A 21208-nucleotide genomic window follows, 5' to 3' on the forward strand; every position below is an offset into this window, starting at 1 on the left:
CTCTCATCTGCTGAGTCATCTTTCCATTCCAAAATGTGTACACTTTTAGAAATTATATGAGGACTGCACACACATTTTGCACAAAGTACATGTAAATAAAACACTAATCCACACACAGAAAATAAAAATTTGTCTTTGGAAAATATAAAAACATAAAAGAAACATAAGACTTGAATATGACAGTTTAAGAAAACACTTTTGGGAAACAAAAAATTATAGGAGGCACATTACATATAAATAACTGAAAATGAATTTAAACATAAATACACAAACAAGAAGCTAAAAATATGCTGAATAGACTTATGATGCATAAACTAATCTTGTTATATTTTCAAAAATTACCAAAGTAAGAATGACTCAGTTAGCTCCTCGTTCTATTCCGTTGAGACTGACTACTCTGAAGCCTGCTAAAGACATCACTAACAGGAAATACCTTGAACGGCTGGTCCAAATGAAGATTCACAAGCAGTCTTTTCCGGTTATCATTCAGCATGCCATCTATTTTTTTCATATGTGGTAAAAGAAGCTCATCTGAAATAATAATTTAATGAGATAAGCAATCAACATAAGTGTTTCCCCCTTTTGAGGGGGAACCTCAAACAACCTGTATATTAGAGGACATTAAATGTGATGGCTTATGTATAATAAAGCTTTTAAGAAGTAGGCATTTAATTAAGCTGGAGGTGGTGGCACACACCTTTAATCCCAGCATGTGCAGGCAGAGGCAGGAAGATCTCTGAGTTTAAGGACAGCCAGGGCTACACTGAGAAACCCTGTCTCTAAACAAACAAACGGCATTCACCTTTCAGAACAAAGGTCAGCCTGCACACTCAGTTTATCAAATGAGCAAGGAAGCAGCATCAACTTAACACAGCAATAGCATCTGTTGCCCAAGTCCTGCTTTTTCTTTTTTTTTTTTTTTAAAGATTTATTTATTTATTATAGATGAGTACACTGTAGCTATCTTCAGACACACCAGAAGAGGGCATCAGATTCTATTACAGATGGTTGTGAGCCACCATGTGGTTGCTGGGACTTGAACTCAGGACCTCTGGAAGAGCAGTCAGTGCTCCCAACCTCTGAGCCATCTCTCCAGCCCCCTGCTTTTTCTTTCTTTTTCCGGAGGGACAAGTTTTTATTACATAGCCAGCTCTGACTGGCACAGAACTGGTATAGATCAGGTGAATATACCAGGTGAGCATTGATCCACTTGTTCCTGCCTCTCAAGAGCTGGGATTAAATATGTGCACCACCGTGCCTAATCCCTTATCTCAACTAAAACAAAAGAATGAGCACTAGGAGGACGGTTAACTCCTCTAAATCTCATTTACTATCCAACAAAAGTAATGCTACAAAATACAAACTGGTTTAACATTCTAAGTTATCGAGTATGAATAAGACTCGTTTTTCTGGCTAGTACTGGAGATGGAACCAGGGCCTTGCACACACTGGTAAAGTATGTACCTTATCATTAATTACAACCCCATTCAAAGATTTGGTTTGTTTGACACTGGGTCTCGCTATGTAATTCTAGCTGGCCTAGAATTCAGACACATCTGCCTTTGACTACTGAATGCTGTGATTAAAGGTGTGTACTTCACTGAAATCTGGGGCAAAGAAAAAGTAGGGGAAGAAAAACAATTGTAACCCATTGTCAGAAATGAGTCAGAATGGTTATGTTAGAAAAGGGGAGAGTAACAGTATGACAGAAACAAATTAATCATTCTTGGTGACATATTAAATAGTTGGGGTTATCAAACTGTTAATTTACCAGCACAATATTGGCATACATTACATATACCACAATATATAAATAAACAACAGGTAAGCATTGGGGGAAAATGTCAAGTATGGTGGCATACACAGAGATCCCCATGCCTCTGCGACTCAAATGCTAAGATTACAGTAATTCGCCAATCCCATTTAATTCTGCGGTCTTGCCATTGAATTTAAGTGAAATTTTATACATGCAAAGGCTATGTTTGCATTAAAAGTTTAGTATATGTTACTAGAGTTCTTTAATAATTTTAATTATAAAGAAGGCCAAGCATGGTAGTGCACACCTTTAGTCCCAGCACTTGCAAGGCAGAGGCCTGGGGATCTGTGTGTTCCAGGCTAGCCTTGTCTATACAAGGAGACATTGTCTTAAAACAAACACAAAACTCCAAGAACAAACAACAAAATAAAACAAAAGAGACAACAGTGAGAAAATTTATTTAAACAAAATTTTTTGAATGAGCTTCTTAGCAGGTCATACCGTTGCTCTTTTCTAGGGCTTGCATGGTGTCAGGATCCAGAGCAATGCTGACGAGCAACTCCATGTAACTCTTGAAAGTTTCCTTCATTGCTCTTGTGTTTAGAAAACGAGTGACAGAGGGAGCTGGAGGCTCAAAGCCTAGGATGAATAAGAGACAGGACACTAATTTTTTTCCTTTCTGACTATTGTAACATTGTTTTTCATAATTGGTAGCCTATAAACAAGACTGAAGACAAATATTTCTTCTAATTTAATTCTTTCTGATTCTTTGTTTACAGACAATTCAGGCAGGGTGGGATAGATGGCTCAGTCAGTAAAGTGTTGGCGATCCGAATTCAGATCTCCAATTACCCACATTATTTCATATGAGTACACTGTAGCTGTCTTCAAACACACCAGCAGACAGCATCAGATCCCATTACAGATGGTTGTGAGCCACCATGTGGTTGCTGGGAATTGAACACAGGACCTCTGGAAGAGCAGTTAGTGCTCTTAACCACTGAGCCATCTCTCCAGCCACCCACTTACCCACATTTAAAAGCCAAGAATGGCACACACTTTTGTTTCTTTTTCTTTTCTTTTTTTTTCCGGAGCTGGGGACCGAACCCAGGGCCTTGGGCTTGCTAGGCAAGCGCTCTACCACTGAGCTAAATCCCCAACCCCTTGTTTCTTTTTCAAGACATGGTTTCTCTATGTAACAGTCTTGGCTGTCCTCAAACTCAATTTGTAGATCAGGATGGCGCTGAACTCACAGAGATCCACCTGCCTTTGCCTCCCAGGAGCTGGGATTAAAAGCATGCACCACCATGCCTGGCATGGCACATACTTTTAGTCCTACCACTGGGAAGGTAGAGACAGGAGGGCCCTTAGAAACTTGCTGGCCAGCCATTCTTGCCCAATCATGAGGCTCCAGGTTCAAATGGCAGACCCTGCCTCAGAGAAGAAAAAGGTGATGAGGAACGAAGGAAGGCACTGACAGCAACCTCTGTTATCTACATGTATGTGCATCAACACACACATGCAAGCACACCTAGGCACAGACAGACAAAAACATTCCAGATGAGTGGGACTGTGGTGACGTACACCTGCAATCCCTGCAGTTAGTAGGTGAGACAGGAAGATCAGGAGTTCAGGGTCATCAACAGCAATGTGCCATGTTTGAGGCTAGCCTGGTACACATAACACTCACACTCATGGCAGAGCTTGTTTTGCTCTGTGACGCAGGGTTTTGCACTTAGCAGTCTTCAAAAGCATTCACCTCCCAAGTGCTGAGATTATAGGTATGGGTCACCAGGCCAGCACTGTGGCACTGTAATACAGAACAAAGCCTAGAGAAGCAGCCTTCTAGAACAGAGCCTTGGTAGTGGTGGAGTTAAGAATGAATAGTGTTCAAGCTTGGGCATATAAAAAGCTTCCCACCTAACTGTGAGGCCTGGCACCACAGGAGCATTTGACACATGCCAGGTGAGAGCTAGTTTCTCTTTTGTCCTGGCTGGAATCTCAGCGATGTCTCTATGTCTAGTAAGAAAGCCAGGAGTTGGCATAGTGATGGGAGGCAGAGGTAGGAGGAGCTCTGTGAGTTCAAGACCAACTTGGTCTACATAAATTGCCCAGCAGCTAAGGTTACACAGTGAGGCTCTTGTTTCAAGAAACCAGATTAAACAAAACACTACACGACATGCACAAAAAACAGATATTTTTTAATTCCTTTGTGTTTGTTTTTCAGAGAGGGTTTCTCTGTGTTACAGCCCTGGCTGCCCTGGATTCGCTTTGTAGAGCAAGCCTCTCCATGCCTCTGCCTCCCAAGTGCTGGGATTAAATAGGGTGAGTGACCCACATCCGACTCTCTTTATTTCTACACTTAAAATCATTACAGAATTCTAGTGACATGTACTAATTTTAGATGCAAACATAGCCTATGCACATTAAATTCTATCTAAGACTGCAGGATTAAATGGGATTGGTGGCACATGACTGGATCCCAGTACTCAGGAGGCCTCTTACAGGCACAAGGATTAAGAGTTCAATAAAGGCCAGAACTGGAGAGATAGCTCAGCAGTTAAGGGCACTGGATGCTCTTCCAGAGAACTTGGCTGGACCTGGAATTCTAAGAAAAAACTGATGCCCTATTCTGGCCTCTGTGGGCAGGAGTCCCAAATAGGGCACATATACATAAATACAAGCAAAATAGTCATACCTAGAAAATGAAAACAAGTCTTAAAATAAGGTCAAAACTAGGAACTGGAGAGATGGCTCAGTGATTAAGAACATATATGTTCCTGGGGAGGATGTAATTTTGATTCATAGCACCCATGGTGAGGCGATCACAGCTGCCTGTAACTCCAATTCCAGGGGATTCAACGTACCCATTTGACCTCTGCAAGCACTGTACTCAAATGCACAAAATCCACATTTCCACAAACATGGACAAGACAGACAGACAGACACACACCACATAATTAACAAGTTAAGTAATGTCTGTTAGTTCTAAGTAGTGAGAACCCTGACTCCAAAATGAAAACCAGGCTAGGCATGGTGGCTCGCACCCTAGCACTTTGAGGGCAAAGGCAGGTTGGTCTGGACATATAGCAAGTAGTAAGTACACATAGAGAGGCACTGCTATCTAGTAAGATCCTGTCTCAAAATCGAAAACAAACGAAAACCCTAAAACCTTGCGGTATTTATGAATGATAAGATGTAGCTGGTTCCAGGTAAAATGTGGAACCTAGAAAACCTGTACTCACCACTGCACGTTGAGCAGCTTCACAGCATTTGAAGGCTCCTGGATGACAGCAGTGGTGACACTACTGAATTATTTCCCGTATCAATGACTGAACTCAGGGTCCCAGGCATGTCAGACAAATCTACTACTAAGCCACACCCCAATCCTAAATGCTACTTTTTAAATATTCTAAAATAAAATGGGACCTAAATATAAAACTCTTAAGAAGAAAAGTTCAAATGTTGATGCCAATGGATTTGATTTTAACCACAACAAAACACAAGAAACAGAATCAGTAATTTGGGCTTCATCATAATATAAAACATTTAAAAAGACACCATATAGTATGGGAATTAATACTTTAAAATTATGCATATAATACAAGTTTAAAGCTCAGACTATAGCCACTAATATCAGCATTGAGGAGGTAGAGGCAGGGGCATCAGGAATTCAAAGTCATCTTGAACTGTATAGAATTGGGACCTACAGAGACCCTATCTCAAAAAACAAATTCAACTCAGAGACAAAAATCAAGACATCCTAAATTTAGCCACAAAAGGACAAGGAACCATTCCAATAATAAGCTACTAATGGAGCCTGGTGGTTGTGGCACACACCTTTAATCCCAGCACTTGGGAGGTAGAGGTAGGATCTGTGTTCAAGACCAGCCTGCTCTACAGAGGGCACTGACTCCCAATGTTCTCCCCTGACTTGACGTATGCCACAGCATACGTACACTTACACATGCACGCATACATGCAAGCATACATACAAACTCTACAAGTGAAAATAAAATTACCAGCATTTAAACCCATATTATAGGTGTCATGCTGCTTAACTAGTGACACCTAGTGGTAAACCATGTTACTTATGCTAGAAAACTGTTCCTTTTTAACCTGAGTGTCTAATTACAAATTAAGAAACCAAGTCCCGGGCTGGAGAGATGGCTCAGTGGTTAAGAGCACCGTCTGCTCTTCCAGAGGTCCTGAGTTCAATTCCCAGCAACCACATGGTGGCTCACAACCATCTGTAAAGAGATCTGATGCCCTTGTCTGGTGTATCTGAAGACAGTTACAGTGGACTTATATATAATAAATGAATAAATCTTTTAAAAAAAAAAAAAAGAAAGAAAGAAACCAAGTCCCCCTAAGCAGTAAGTAACTAACTGCAAAAAGCACAAATAAGGCTTTAAATATATATACTGGGCAGTGAACTTCCTTATAATACTAATACATATGCTTCTATCTTGAATGTTTAATTCACAGCTATCTTGTATGTGTACACATATGACAGTTTGTTGCAGCACGCATCTACAGGTCAGAGGACAACTAACAACAACAAAAATCACACACACCCTTAATCCAAGCACTCAGGATGCAAAGGCAAGAGGCCTTCTGTGAGTTCCAGGACATCCAGGACTACTTAGGGAGATTCTGTCAGAAAACAAAGCATCTGTCTTGCTTCTTACATTTGTTTCCACTACTTGGGTTCTGATGTCATTTTTGCCTGAAACTGGTCTAACGATCACATTTAAAATCTTGTCATATTGCTTTAACTTGAGTTCCTCCAAAAACTCTCCTTTGTTTATAAAGACCCTAGACTCCCAGCTTTAGCTTGGCTTCAACAGCCTGCCTTCCATTTCCTTTGTCTCTATTGTTAGGTCTTAGAGGAATGAGCTCCAGTAAACTTTCCTCAAGAGTCATATGGTGGATACTTTAGCTTTTTTCTGGTCACATGGTCTCTGTACCACAACTCAAAAGTACAACTATAAGAAATCATGTATTTCCAAACAGTATCTGTGGGCTGTTATCCACAAAAGTTGGGCAGCAATCAGATGTCTGTAAGCAAGACTGCCAGCCTCTGTCCTCTGCTGAACCCTTTGAAATTTCTTGTACATATTATACTCCATGTTTTGATAGCTAATAGAATAAGTGCTGTATATTCTTGCTTTGTACATGTTTTAAACTCTACTACGGCAAATATTGATAGACATATTTAATGTCATATTATCATATTATACTAATTAATTACAGTTTGGATTGTTTCATCCAAGATTTGTCTTCTGGCATAAACACAGATGTAGGATTTGGGGACCACAGGATGTTTTCTTTAAGGTTAATTACTTTTGTTTATGTAAACATCTATGCGAATCCATGAGTTTATGTGTAGCACATGTGTGCAGGAACTGGAATTACAGGCAGTTGTGCTTTGACTGATGTGTTGCTGGGAACTGCCACTGAGCCATCTCCCCACGGTAGGCCTTGTAACCCCCAGACTTAGTAGATAATTGGTATTCCTTAGGCTAGAACACATCAAAGTGAGCTCTGCCTTTCCTGCTTTCCAGAGCCACACGTGTAGACTAACTGTGTTCTGTAGGGTGTAGTTTGTACAAAGCACAATGAACTTTGTACTGTGGCATCAACCTGCATATCAACTGAGCAAATTTGATCTGAACTGCCACCACCATCATCCCCTCCATTCCTGCACACCATCCAAAAGTATCAAAATACTAATTTCTTGGGGAACTCACCCTCATCCTCACTACTGCTAGAACGGACCTCAGGAGACGATTCAGATTGTGAGGATGAAAATTCTTCCTTCCATTTCTTCCTTTTCTTTGGTGGTGGCTCAGCCTTTACTTTGAGCTGTTTCGCTTTGGGTTTTGTAGAAGGGGCTTTTATAGTTGTAGTTTTTGATACTGGTGGGTCAGAAGTTTTACTGATACTACTTGGTTTAGATGGAATATTTCTGCAATGTTAAAAATTTTTTTATTAAAATCATTAAATCTTTTAAGATTAAAAAAACAAAAAGAACTTTTATGATTAATAAGATTAAACATGCTCAGATCAACACTTCCAAAATAAAGTTCATATGCTACACACAACTCGAATAACTCCCATAGCATTTTTCTGAAACAGATTGAGACTGACACTCCGTGTTCAATTATTAAGGGACTAATAACCTAATCTTTATCCCACCAAACTCCTTATGGATTAATTTCCCAGAGAATATGAGATATGGAAAACCAAATCCAGCTCTGATGTTCGGGTGGTTACTAAGTTCTGACACAGAAATGCAAACGCACTGGTCTCAGACCTCTGAAGATTTGTCCGATGCTGAATCTAAAAATTTCTGTGGTTAAAGTCCATCATGACACCTGGATCAGCAGCTTGAAAATAGGTGGTGATCTTAATTAACCTAGACCCACTGATGACAGTAGATTGATGAGAGTACCTAGGGTCATACCCACATTCTAATACCTATCACAGAGTCAGTCATACCAGTTACCTCCCAGACTCATGCTGCAGACAACCCAAGCACATTGATCTTTGATAGGCCTACTATGTGCTGACCTGATAATGTACATGTCTGTGTGCCCCCTAGCCCCCAATCATCTTGCTGTAACCCCAACAATCATTTATTTCTTATACCCTACTGATGGAAAAGAGGGCTCCTGAGAGGTTCCGTCACAGTTGGATTCAATAAATTTTATACCTTCTGTCTTTTCCATTTTACTATAGCGACACCAAAAGACCCAAGCAAAGAAGACACCTATTCCACCAGAGAGCCACTAGCCTTGCAATGCCCACCTCGTTCTCTGAAAAGGACTTACTTACTGCAAAGGTACTGCAGCATTCTCAGTCTTTAACTGACAAGATAGACCCTTTAGACAATAACAATACCCAAATAAATCCATAATACATAACAGAAGAAAACAAATACCTGACAGTTTGTGAAGGCTTATTTCTTGGCTTTTTGGAACACACTCTGACATATTCCTTTTTGTTTGCATTTTCAATGAACTTCACATATATCCTTTTGTATTTAGTTTTTGCATCTCCAAAATACCCAAGGTACTAAAGAAAAAAGTATTTGAATTATATAATTATATAATCTACACATAAATATTATGCTGTTAAGTTCATGGTCAGCCATCCTTTGTATTTTCTAAAATATATCCATAATCAGACTAATTTTATCCTGATTTTAAGAATGGGTAGGGAGAGAGAGGGAGAGGGGGCAGGGGAAGTGGAGAGGGAGAGGGCGAGGGAGAAATAGAGAAAGGGAGAAAGCGAGCGTGAGTAAGCATGTACAAGTGAGTGCTGGCACCTGAGGAAGAGCTGGAGTTATAGGAAGTTATGAGCTTCCTAACATGAACTCAGCTCCAGTTCAAGAGTTGTATGCATTACTAACTTCAGAGCTATCTTTTCAGCTGTTTCTTCATTTCACTTATTTATTTTAAATTTTGTGCCTATGTGTCTGTGTGGGCATGTGCATGTGAGTGCGGGTGTCCTCAGTAATGAGGAGAGCGCATAGGATCCCCTAGAGCTGGAGTTATCATTCTTCATGCCATGGGGGTCCTCTGCAGGAGCAGCCAGTGCTGATATCAGGAAGGTAGGTGCATTTGACCCCTTCTCCATTCACCTGAGAGTCAGTTTAGAAGAGCACGTAGAATCAAGCATTTTACTTACACTATTTGTAGCTGCAAATTCTCTTTGCCCATCCCGAATTTCAGGAACAAATTTCTGTAACAAAGCTTTCTGTACTTTCCAAATAGCTGGGGGCTCTTTCCCTGTATTTAAAGCCTCCTATAATAAGCAAAATTAATTACATTTAGGAAAATATCAACATGCTTATATTTATAGATTGTTACTGTGGGTAGGAATCTTTAAGGGCTACCTTTACTTTTCACCCCTTCCCTTCTCTCATGGAGGGAAGTAGGGAGTTGAGGAAAGGTCTCTATGTTGCCTGGGTGGTCCTGGAATCTGTATGTAGATCAGGCTGACTTTAACCCTACAGAGAGCACCTGCCTCTGCCTGCTGAGTACTGGTATTAAGGGTATGCACAACTACACCCAGCATAACTCTTTATCTCTTATCTATGGCCGAGTTTCTACAATAATCACCCACACACACACACAACCTTGTGGTTGTGACATCAAAACAAAGGTCTTGATTAACATGCTAATGAAGAATGAAGGGTGCAGGGAGGGGGGCTGTGGATATATAGATAAACTTGATCCCTAAAAATGATTCTATTCAGCCTTCGCTTCAGTTTTCCCCCAAAAGAGGAGCTTGCTAACACGAAACCCATTGCCCTTTTAACTAACTAAGATGACTGGAAGAAACTGTTAGTGGTATTATCTTCTCATTTGTGCAGTTTTATAACATCTAAAACAAATATGCTACAGTTGTAACAGGAGTTAACTATCAATGGTAGGATCATAGACAATGTGAATGTTACAGTCTTCCTTATTCTATCTAATTCCTTTGCTTTCCTTCTCAATTTAAAAACAATGCCAGCAAAATCAAACAAACAAAACTCCAAAAATATATTAAGTACGGCTAGCTATCTAGGTACACTGGCTCAACCTATTATCCCAACATTTGGAAGGTTGAGTCAAGAGAACTACTGGTAGTTCAAGGCTATCCGGAATTAAAACTACAACAACAACAACAACAACAACAACAACAACAACAACAACAACAACAGCAGCAGGCTATGTAACAAGAGACTAAAATACTAACCAAAATAAGTATGACTTAGATCATTTCTTTTCTTTTTTCTTTTTTTTTTTTTTTGGTTCTTTTTTTCGGAGCTGGGGACCGAACCCAGGGCCTTGCGCTTCCTAGGCAAGCGCTCTACCACTGAGCTAAATCCCCAATCCCCTTAGATAATTTCTTATGAATTATACCATTCTACTCATGGTGCTACAATTTAAGCTCTAAAATTAAATCCAAATTCATGTTTATGTTAGTTCTGTTATTTTCTAATATCCCTAATAATGTATTCAGTTGGTAGTCCTGAAAAAAATTAACAGTTCTATAATTTGGACTTAAGATGTAGCTTAACTGGTAAAGTGATTGCTTAGTACAGACAAGGCCCTGACTCAGTCCTAAGGACTGCATAAAACTGTATAAGGTGGTACACACATGTAATCCCAGTCTTTCAATGGTAGAGGGTAGAGGATCACAAGTTTAAGGTCATCCTCAGCTTCATGGCATGTCCACACGGGGCCAGCCTGAACTACATGAAACTCCCATCTCAACAAACATCTGCTCCGTGTGATAGCCCTTGCCACAGTGCCAACCTGGGCTATAGAGTAACAGGCTAGATGAATTAATGAAATTATAAATATGACATTCAGTCCAACCTTATCAAACTCATAAACTTTTTGTTTTGCAATGCAGGTGTGCCACTGAAATCATGAAAACACAAGCACTCCAAGAGCACCAGACCCTTTACCCCTGGGAACATTCACTCACCTTAAAGGTCTCTATGTCTTCTATCTTTACAACAAATTCATCACGTTCCCTGTATTGGCCTTCACCTCCACTTTCAACATTTTCCTCATCTATAAAACCTTCTATTGCAACTGTGTCCTGTCCTTTCGCCAACTGGTCTGAAGGAAGACTATCAAGTTCGATGGCTGTGGGGGGTTCTGTGGAGTTGACGTTTTCCACAGTGTTGACAGCTAATGAGGTCAAGTGAAGGTCTTGTTTAACTGTACCAACAACAGAGGAGGGAGTGGGAGTGACACCAGCAGTCTCAGCAGATGCACCAGGAGTTGCCACAGGTAGAGTTTCTGAAACTAAAGCACACAGACAGAATCAGCGACACATATTTAAACAGTTATATGTTTTGAGTAATGTCTGAAACATTACCATAAGTATTTTTGCAATCAGTTGCTTGGAAATAATACCATGGAAAGAAATTAAGGGATGGTTGTTAATTCAAGAATTAGAGGTGCATGGGGTTGGGGATTTAGCTCAGTGGTAGAGCGCTTGCCTAGCAAGCTCAAGGCCCTGGGTTCGGTCCTCAGCTCCGAAAAAAAGAAAAAAAAAAAAAAGAAAAAAAAGAAAAAAAAAAGAATTAGAGGTGCAAATTGAATTCAGATAAGAATGCAGTACAAATTTACAGTTGTGACCAAACTATGTTACATACATCAAAGATAATTTCAAAAGACAGAGACACAAAAACGATAGAAAATAAGGAAGGGTCAGATAACCAATATGCTTTAAGAACTCCTAGAAGGAAGGAGAATTGGATATGAAAAAGATAAGAAACAGGTTGGAGAGCTGGCGAGTAGCTGAGAAAGCACTGGGTACTTTTCCAAAAGATTTCCAGCACCTCCACGGCACCTCCGAGATGTCTCAGTTGCAGGAGACCTGATGCTTCCAATGGACACTGGGTATGTACATGGTGCAGACTACCATGCAGCCATCCCCCTTCATACACACACACACACACACACAAAACCAAATACTTTAAAATAGCAACAGAAACTACTAAAATAAAGTAATACTATAAATTAGATGAAATGAACTCCTAGAAAGAAACAAATTATTGAGAACGCAAGACAAATGAAAAATATAAACTAATTAGTCAAATAAAAAAAAGAAAATTAAAAACTCATCCTATAAAGAAAAAGTACAGGTCCCAGAGACAGGACTGCTGAATTCTACCAACAGTGAAAGAACTAATACTTAATAAAATAATAGTAATGAGAAAACTAGGTCAGTATCCCTAATGATATAAACATAACAATCTTCGCAAAATCTAGTGAATATATCTTGTAAAGAGTTATACAAGGGATAGTTGTAGCTCAGTGGTAGAGCCCATTCCATCAGGCACAAGCCTGTCGATCCATAGCATAAACATAAATAAATTAAATAAATAATAAGAACAAATTCATAACTAAAAACATATTATTGGGGTTGGGGATTTAGCTCAGTGGTAGAGCGCTTGCCTAGGAAGTGCAAGGCCCTGGGTTCGGTCCCCAGCTCCGAAAAAAAGAACAAAAAACAAACAAACAAACAAACAAAAAAAACCATATTATTATGACTATTACCTACCTTAGGAATATAATTCACATAATATACTATGTTAGTGGTACAATGGGCGAAAAAAGAAAATCACAGGATCATTAATAGGCATAGAAAAAGTATTTTGCAAAATTTAGTACTTTTTCATTCTAGAAAATGATCAACTTAAAAATAGAAGTTCCTGGAAAAGTGCTGGAAAGATAGTTCAGTGGTTAAGACTGCTCTTCCAGAGGTCCTGAGTTCAATTCTCAGCAACCACATGGTTTCTCACAACCATCTGTAACGGGATCCAATGCTCTCTTCTGTTGTGTCTAAAGACAGCAACAGTGTACTCACATACATAAGTAAATAATAATAAAGAATATATAGAAGCTCCCCAACTTCAAAGGATATTGACAAAAAACCCTCAGTTAACACTATACATAATGAAGAAAACTGGTGTCTTCCCCCAGCTAATATCTGAAGAAATTATTTGAAGATAACATAGACCAAGATAGCTTTGCATGCACATATTAAAGATGTGTGCCACCATGTCCAGTTTATTGGTAATTTTCAATATTTTGCTGAAATGTTTATGTCCTTTGTTCATTTTTAAAAAGGCCAGAAGTATTTGGAGCTGGAATTACAAGGGTTTGTGGGGCCTCCATGGGAGTCTGATAGATAGTAAGTGCTGTTAACCACCAAACCATCTCTCCAATTCCCTTTGCTCATTTAAAAGTTGATGATTTGTCTTTTTTAAAAAATGACTTATTTATTTATGTATATGAGAACACTCACTGTCTTCAGAAACCACAAGAAGGCATCTGATCCCATTACAGATGGTTGTGAGCCACTATGTGGTTGCTGGGAATTGAACTCAGGACCTCTGGAAGAACAGTTAATGCTCTTAACCACTGAGCCATCTCTCCAGTCCTGATTTGTCTTTTTATAATAGAATGGTTAAGTGGCCTACATGTACTTTAGATAAACGTCTCTGGTAAAAACCCAATATTACACACTTCATTCTCATCTACTTGGCTGGGAACAGCAGTTACAGCACAAATGTTACAAATTTAATGAAATTCAGTTTTTCTCAAATCAAACAGGCTCTTGGTGGTATGCTAAAATTATAACCTAACTTAGGTCATAAGGGACAAGGTAAAGGTTCAACTCTACTCTTTCATAGGTGGCTGATAGTTGTTCTGATACTATGTGTTGAAAACATACATCTTTTGCCAGTCAGTGCTTTATCAGTTCTGTTGAAAGTCATTTGGTCACAAATGCAGGGATGTTTGCCAGGCAGAGGCAAAGACAGGCAGATCTCTGAATCAGAGATGAGTTCTAGGACAGCCAGTGTTGTGTAGAGAAACTGTGTCAAAATAAGTAAACAAATAAATACCAACAAGCACACAAAACTTTACCACACAATACAAATAAGAAACATACACTCAGGAGATGGAGGCAGGATAATCAGTAGTTCAAGGTCATCTTCTGCAGACCAGCAATACACAAGGATACACAAGGCCCTGTCTCGAAACAAGGATGTATATAAATACATCCAAAAAAAAAAAAAAACAAAAAAACAAAAAACAAAAAAAAAACCAAAAAAACCAAACAAACACCCCCCCCCACATGGGGTTTATGCAAACCTAAGTAGACCAACCTACCCTGAACTCATAGAGATCTAGCTGCCACTGCCTTAAGTACAGATACTTAACTAAAGCACCTGTCACCACTCCTGCCTGACTCCAAAAGAACATGTACTTATCAATTAGTAAAGGGGAAAAGTGTAGCAATACTATATACTGTGGTCCTAGTAACATTAAAGATGAAACTTTAAAACTAAGTGCAGTGAGAGATGGCTCAGTGGTTATGAGCACTGACTGCTCTTCCAGAGGTCCTGAGTTCAATTCCCAGCAACCACATGGTGTTCACAACCATCTGTAATGGGATCTGATGCCCTCTTCTGGTATAAGCATAAAATACGCAGGTGTAAAAGCAAAGCAATTCACTTAGTGGGTATCTCAGCAGGTTATGTGGTACCTTTAACTTACGTATTTGCTTTCTAGAAAATAGCATTTATTATGAACAGTTTCTTCCTTATCCACTTTCTAGCCACATTCCATTGCTTTCAATGCTCCCCTTTCTGTTCCAAGTCAATGCCCATTCAGTTTTATTTTCTGTTTAAGTAGAGAATTATTAGGAAAGTAAGTACTTTATTTGTATCCTTCCTTGTTAAACTTTGCTTATGGAATTACTAGTGTTCAGTAATCACAGATAGCTTACATAATGTCTGCATTCTTTATATATTTAAATATTTCCACATGTGATTTATGCTATAAGAAAAAAGTTCTAAAAGAAAAGGAAATGGGAAATGGTATTTTAAAATGCTAACAATAACAGAACACCTCAGTCTCACTACCTGGAAGGGTTCCTGAGGGCTCTGGCAGACCCAAGCACAACAGAGACCAGACGGGTTTTGCCCTCACCTTTCCCTTTCCCCCTTGCTAAGAACAGTTAGTTATATCACACAGTCCTAAAGCTACCTACCTAGGTTTATTCCCTTAGTTAGCACCTTTCTCCTCTTGAGGCTGGCCAGCAGGTTCAGCTATTAAAGTACTGAAGTCTGTGCAGTCAGAAGCCCCCGTGGCCCACCTATTTAACACGTCCAATTAAAATTAAACATCTCATCCTAATATAGGGTTTCCCCTTGTTCCTTTATAAACTACCGTATGCTCATGTCTGTTTCCTTTCTGTCCAGAAGCAGTCCCTTTGTCCCTCTGGGGTAAATATCCCTCCCCTCGTCCCCTCATGCCCCCTTTCTTTTCTACCTCGTCCTCTATTTCCTGACTTTGCCTCTTATTCCCTGCCCTTTGTCCCCCTGGAGCAAATCTCCTTTGTGCTGATAACTTGGTTTTGGTTATGTCCTGTGCAGATTCAGACCCTTTTAGATCCCTGTGAGTTTGAGGCTAGTCTGGGATCCATAGTTAGACCTTATGTCAAAATAAAAATAATAAATTGCTAAAATATTAGAAAAGTTGTAAGTATAATCTCAAAAGAAAAAACCATGCACTCAATCACACAAGTTCAAAATATATCAAGTAAACTCTAACTGGGAATACAGGTTAGTGGTAGAGGAAGTACTTGCCTAGTATGTGCTAAGCCTTGGGTTCTATCTTCAATATTGCAAAAGTCAGTATGAAATAAATGACAAAGAAAAAGACAATATGCAATTTCATAAGTATATAACCCAACCTCAAAAAAATCAAACACGCTGGACAGTGCTGGTGCAAGCCATCCTAGCACTTGGGGAGGTAGAGGCAGGCAGATCGCTGTGAGTTTGAGGTCAACCTAGTCTACAGGTTTCAGAATAGCCAGAGCTACCCAGAAAATCCCTGCCAATAAATAAATAAATAAATAAATAAATAAATAAATAAATAAATAAATAAGTAAGTAAGTAAGTAAAAATAAACTAAGCATTCTGATATACCTGTTTCACCTATCCACTTTTGCAATTCCTGAAATAAGCACTTTTTAAAAAACTTTTATTTATTATATGTGGGAGATCTGTCTGTCTCTCTCTGTGCATGCATGCTACAGGGCTTATTTAGTGGAGTCCATTCTCTCCTTCTACCTTTATAGGGTCTAGGATAGAACTCAAATAGTCAGACTTACTGGTAATTGCCTCACCCACTGAACCACCTTATCTGCCTTCCTGAGAAGTTCTAGGGCGAATGTTTTACTACTCCAGGAACACATGCTTTCTTTCTTTTGAAATTATTTATTATGTTCCCAAGATTTGGATGGGGGGGGTGAGATGTCTCACTATATGGCTATCCTGGAACTCACTATATAAAATAGGCTGGCCTCAAACTCACAGAGATCTGTCTACATCTGCCTCCTAAATTCTGGGATTAAAAGCGTGTACCACTATACTTGCTGGCTTTAGAAAAAATGTAAAAGATCTAAGTAATAATAGAAAGTAGGATTCACTTGTACTTTATAGTCATGGAATATTTACCAAGCCACTTAGAAAATTCATAAAATTCTTGAGAGTGTGGTGGTATATATTTGACCCCAGCACTTTGGAGAGAGAGACAGGTGGATCTCTGTGAGTTCAAGGTCAATCTATTCTACTTATGAGTTTCAGACAGCCAGGGCTACATAGTGAGATCTTGTCTCAATTTTTTTTCATAACATTTTAATGTATACATTTGAACTTAAACTAGATAAAATAACAAGGTACGATTTAATAGAAAAACAATGTTCGACCATTACTCATAGCTCTTTGGTTAAAAAAGAAGTCAATGAAGCTGGAAAGATGGTTCTGTAGATACTGGGCATAAACAAACACACACATAAGCAAAACACTCATACACACAGAATTTAAAAAAATAAAATAAAAATCTAACCTGAAGTAACAAAACATTTAAAAACAGATTGTTATAAACACAATTTATGGGATTTAGTCAGAGTATGGTACAAAGAAATGTAAAAATTTAAGTATCATTCAGTAGACAGAAAATACACTAATAATTAAGTACTAAAGTTAAGAACCAAAGGAAAACAAGGGAAAGAAATAAGATGTTGAAATTGAGGAAGTAGCCAGGCTGGCAGAGTGCCTGCTCAGCTTGTACAATACAAAAATCCTGGGTTTCAGGCTGGAGGGATGGTTCAGTGGTTAAGAGCACTGACTGCTCTTCCAGAGGTTCTGAGTTCATATCCCAGCCACCACATAGTGACTCCCAACCATCTGTAATGAGATCTGATGCCCTCTTCTGGTGTGTCTGAAGATAGCTATGTTGTACCCATATGCATAAAATAAATACATCTTTAAAAAAAGAAAAAAGAAAAAAACCCTTGGGTTCATTCTCAATGTTGCTGGGGAAGTGGGGGTGCCTATAATTCCTGCACTCAGGAAACAGAGGCAGGGAGATCAGAAGTTCAGGTTATCTTTAGATACATGGCAAATTTTTAAAAATATCAGTTTAGAATACAAGAGTCCACACGTAAAAACCAAACAACCCCCCCAAACATTTAATAATATTTTTCAAAGAAATAAAAATGGAAAATCTCCAAAAATCCATGCAGAACACAAAGATCCCCAATAGCAAAACAATGCCTGAGCACAATAGCAACGCTAGCGTAACACAATCCTGATCCAGATCACACTCACAAAAACATGGCACTGGTACAAGACCAGACTCAGGGATGGGCCCGCAGCTGGAGTGACCTGATTTTCAACAAATGTGCTAAAAACATTCACTGGAGAAAGGACAGCCTCTTCAAGAAATGCTGCAGGGAAAACTGAATGTCCACATTTTTTTTTTTTTTTTTCAGAGCTGAGGACCGAACCCAGGGCCTCTACCACTGAGCTAAATCTCCAAGCCCAAATGTCCACATTTGGAAGAATAACTAGATAACTAGTTTTTAAGCTATTGAAATGAATTCATGGCAGAAGAAAGAGCTTAATTGAAACATGAAACTTTGAAATTATTACAAGAAATAAAGCATAAAGAAACATCAAAAGCAGGTGAAATGGCTTAGCAGGTAAAGTCACTTGCCAAGTCTGGGAACCTGAGATCAATCCTTTAGGGAGAACCAGCTCTCACAAGCTGTCTTCTGAAGCAAGGTGGCATGCGTGTAAGCACTCCCTTCTAACAAGCACATACAAAATAAGTGTAATCAACAAATAAAGAAGCCAGAAGAAGACAGCACACTTCACCACCCAGAAACAGGTTAGGGCTCAGATGAGAAGAAATGACAAGCAGGCCTCAGCAGAGCTAAGACCGCTACACAGCGTGGAAACAACTCAAGAGTAAAGAGTCAACCTAAAGAATGAGAGAAAGGGCGTTTTTCTCAGCTTCTTAACTGTCAGCAGTTAAGAGCACTGGCTGCTTTTCCAGAGGATCTATTTCCAGCATCCACATGGTGGTTGACAAGTGTTTGTAACTCCAGTTTCTGAAAACCCAATGCTACCTTCTGGCTTCTATGAGCATCAGGCACATACATGGTATGGGTACACATATATACATTTAGACAAAACATTCATGTATATAAAAGTAAATTTTGGGGTTGGGGATTTAGCTTAGTGGTAGAGCGCTTGCCTAGGAAGCGCAAGGCCCCGGGTTCGGTCCCCAGCTCCGAAAAAAAGAACCAAAAAAAAAAAAAAGTAAATTTTAAAAAAAGGAATGGGTTTTTACGAGTAATCCCTATAATCCGTGGAGGGATTAATATGTAAAAATATAAAAATAGCTCTAAGATATTTAAATTTATTTATTGGATTTTCTGTGTACAGGTGTTTCTCTGCATATATTCATGTACCATGCACATGCCTATGGGCATCATAGCCCCTGAGTGGAATACAGGGGGTTGTCAGTCACCATGTCGGTGCTAGAAATTCAATCCAGGTCTTCTGGAATAGGAGCCAGTTATCTTAATTATGGAACTCTAGCCCTCTCTGATAATTATTTAAACAGTAATAAATAAAATTAAAAATTTAAGCAATAAATGAAACAATGAGCTGGATAGCTCTGAAAAGTATAAATGGTCCATCCATATATGAAAAAAATGCCTGAACTCTTTAGCCATTAAGAAAATGCAAATTAAAACAACACTGAGACTCTATTTCACCAGTCAGAATAGCTATTACCATCAAGAAAATAAACACGCCAAGTGTGGTTACATACAACTGTAATCCTTGCACTTGGTAGTCTCAAGTATACCCAGATCCTGTCTTAATAAACCAGGAGACAAAGGGGAGTGGGGGATGAAAGAGACACAAAGACAGATAACAGCACTAGTGCAGCACACACACACACACACACACACACACACACACACACACACACGAGCTCACACATAGAAAGGGGTGAAGAAAGAGAAAGCAACATGAACAAGATCACATGAGAGGATTTAGAATGGGAGTTAGGAACACTACACTGCTCTTTGCAACTGGGACTATAAATTAGTGTTAATAAAACCACTAAAGAAATCAAGATTGAAGTTCCTAAAAAAAAATAAATAAATAAAAACCTCCATGAAACTAAAACTAAAACCATGAAACTAAAACTACTATACCACTCCTAGATATCTATGTGAAAATATTCCAGTCAGAATATAACAGGAATCAGCACTCCTGACAATTTTAGCTCTACTCACAATAGCCAAGAGATAAAATCAGAGTATATGTCCACCAAGAGATGGTGGGGCAGTGGCATAGGACTTTAATCTCAGCACTTGGGATACAGAGGCATGTGGACCTCTGTGAGTTTGAAGCCAGTCTGGTCTTCTAGCAATAACCAAAAATACAAGAAGAAACCCTGTTGAGGAGAGGGAGAGGGAGGTAAGCAGATGAAGGAAATGTGGTATGTACAATGGGGTTTTACCAATGAGGTAACAAGATAGAGACTTATGTTTATACCAGAGATTACAAAAGGTTTGTTTGGGCTGAAGAGATGGCTCAGTGGTTAAGAGCATTGACTGCTCTTCCAGAGGTCCTGAGTTCAATTCCCAGCAACCACATGGTGGCTTACAACCATCTGTAATAGCTGATGCCCTCTTCTGGTGTGTCTGAAGACTGCTATGGTGTGCTTATGTATAATAAATAAATCTTAAAAAAAAAAAAGGGCTTGTTCTATAAACCTACAAAGAAACAGAAATAGCAAAATGTAAAACATTCTGAATTGGGAGGGACTTAAAACTTTAATAGGATTGTCCACATCCACAATAATACTTAAATCTAAAGACTGTCTGACTCCATGTTGATTTTCCTGTGGCATAAAGTGAGTTATTATAGGGACAGTTTTGGAATTTTGATATTTTAAAAACAGAAATACTCTAAAGAATGTGCCTTTGTTTTAATCCCAGGTGTGGGATACGGGGCTGCTTTGGACTGTCCACAGCAGCTGACTATGATTTGTCTCATGCTCTGGCAGATACATGGTTTTGCCACCTGCAGATAGTTTCTATGATTGTGTGACGTTTGAAATTCTGGGAACTTTTCATAGTATATATAAATGCTAGAGTTCCAATAGGCATGGTGGGTGGTTGTTGATCATTTAAGGAGGTTGGCTGGAGTTAGTAGCCATGGTCAAAGAAGAAACAAAAGGAAATTAGTTACATTTAGGGATTTCCTAATTCCTCTTTCCCCTCTATCCTTGTTTCTCTCCTATGGAATATTATGGTGTGAAGGATAAAGGGTGAGAAAAAGAAAAACCCACAAGGACCAGCTACAAGTTGTACTTTTATTGTTTATTTGGCTTTGTGACAGGGTCAAGCAGCCCTGGCTAGCCTGGAACTAACTATGTAGACCAGGCTAACTTTGAATATACAGATATCCTCCTGCCTCTGCCTCTTAAGTGCTGAGATTAAAGGCATGCACACAAGGCTTGTTTTGGCTTTTGAGATAGGGTCTCACACAAC

General features: G+C 39.2%; 1 protein-coding gene across 2 annotated transcripts in view; it reads right to left on the reverse strand.

The window, feature by feature from the left end:
* Qser1 (glutamine and serine rich 1) overlaps positions 1-21208 on the reverse strand; it is a 64767-nt gene that overhangs the window by 10316 nt on the left and 33243 nt on the right. The window contains 6 exon segments of one of the 2 annotated variants that reach the window (NM_001139493.2): positions 434-531; positions 2258-2395; positions 7510-7727; positions 8703-8836; positions 9452-9568; positions 11246-11571. In NM_001139493.2, the coding sequence (NP_001132965.2) occupies positions 434-531; positions 2258-2395; positions 7510-7727; positions 8703-8836; positions 9452-9568; positions 11246-11571 (1031 nt within the window). 2 annotated transcript variants of the gene reach the window in all.

The sequence above is a fragment of the Rattus norvegicus genome, chromosome 3, assembly GCF_021556685.1.
Source record: "Rattus norvegicus strain SHRSP/BbbUtx chromosome 3, alternate assembly SHRSP_T2T, whole genome shotgun sequence".
In the NCBI taxonomy this organism is placed as follows: Eukaryota; Metazoa; Chordata; class Mammalia; order Rodentia; family Muridae; genus Rattus; species Rattus norvegicus.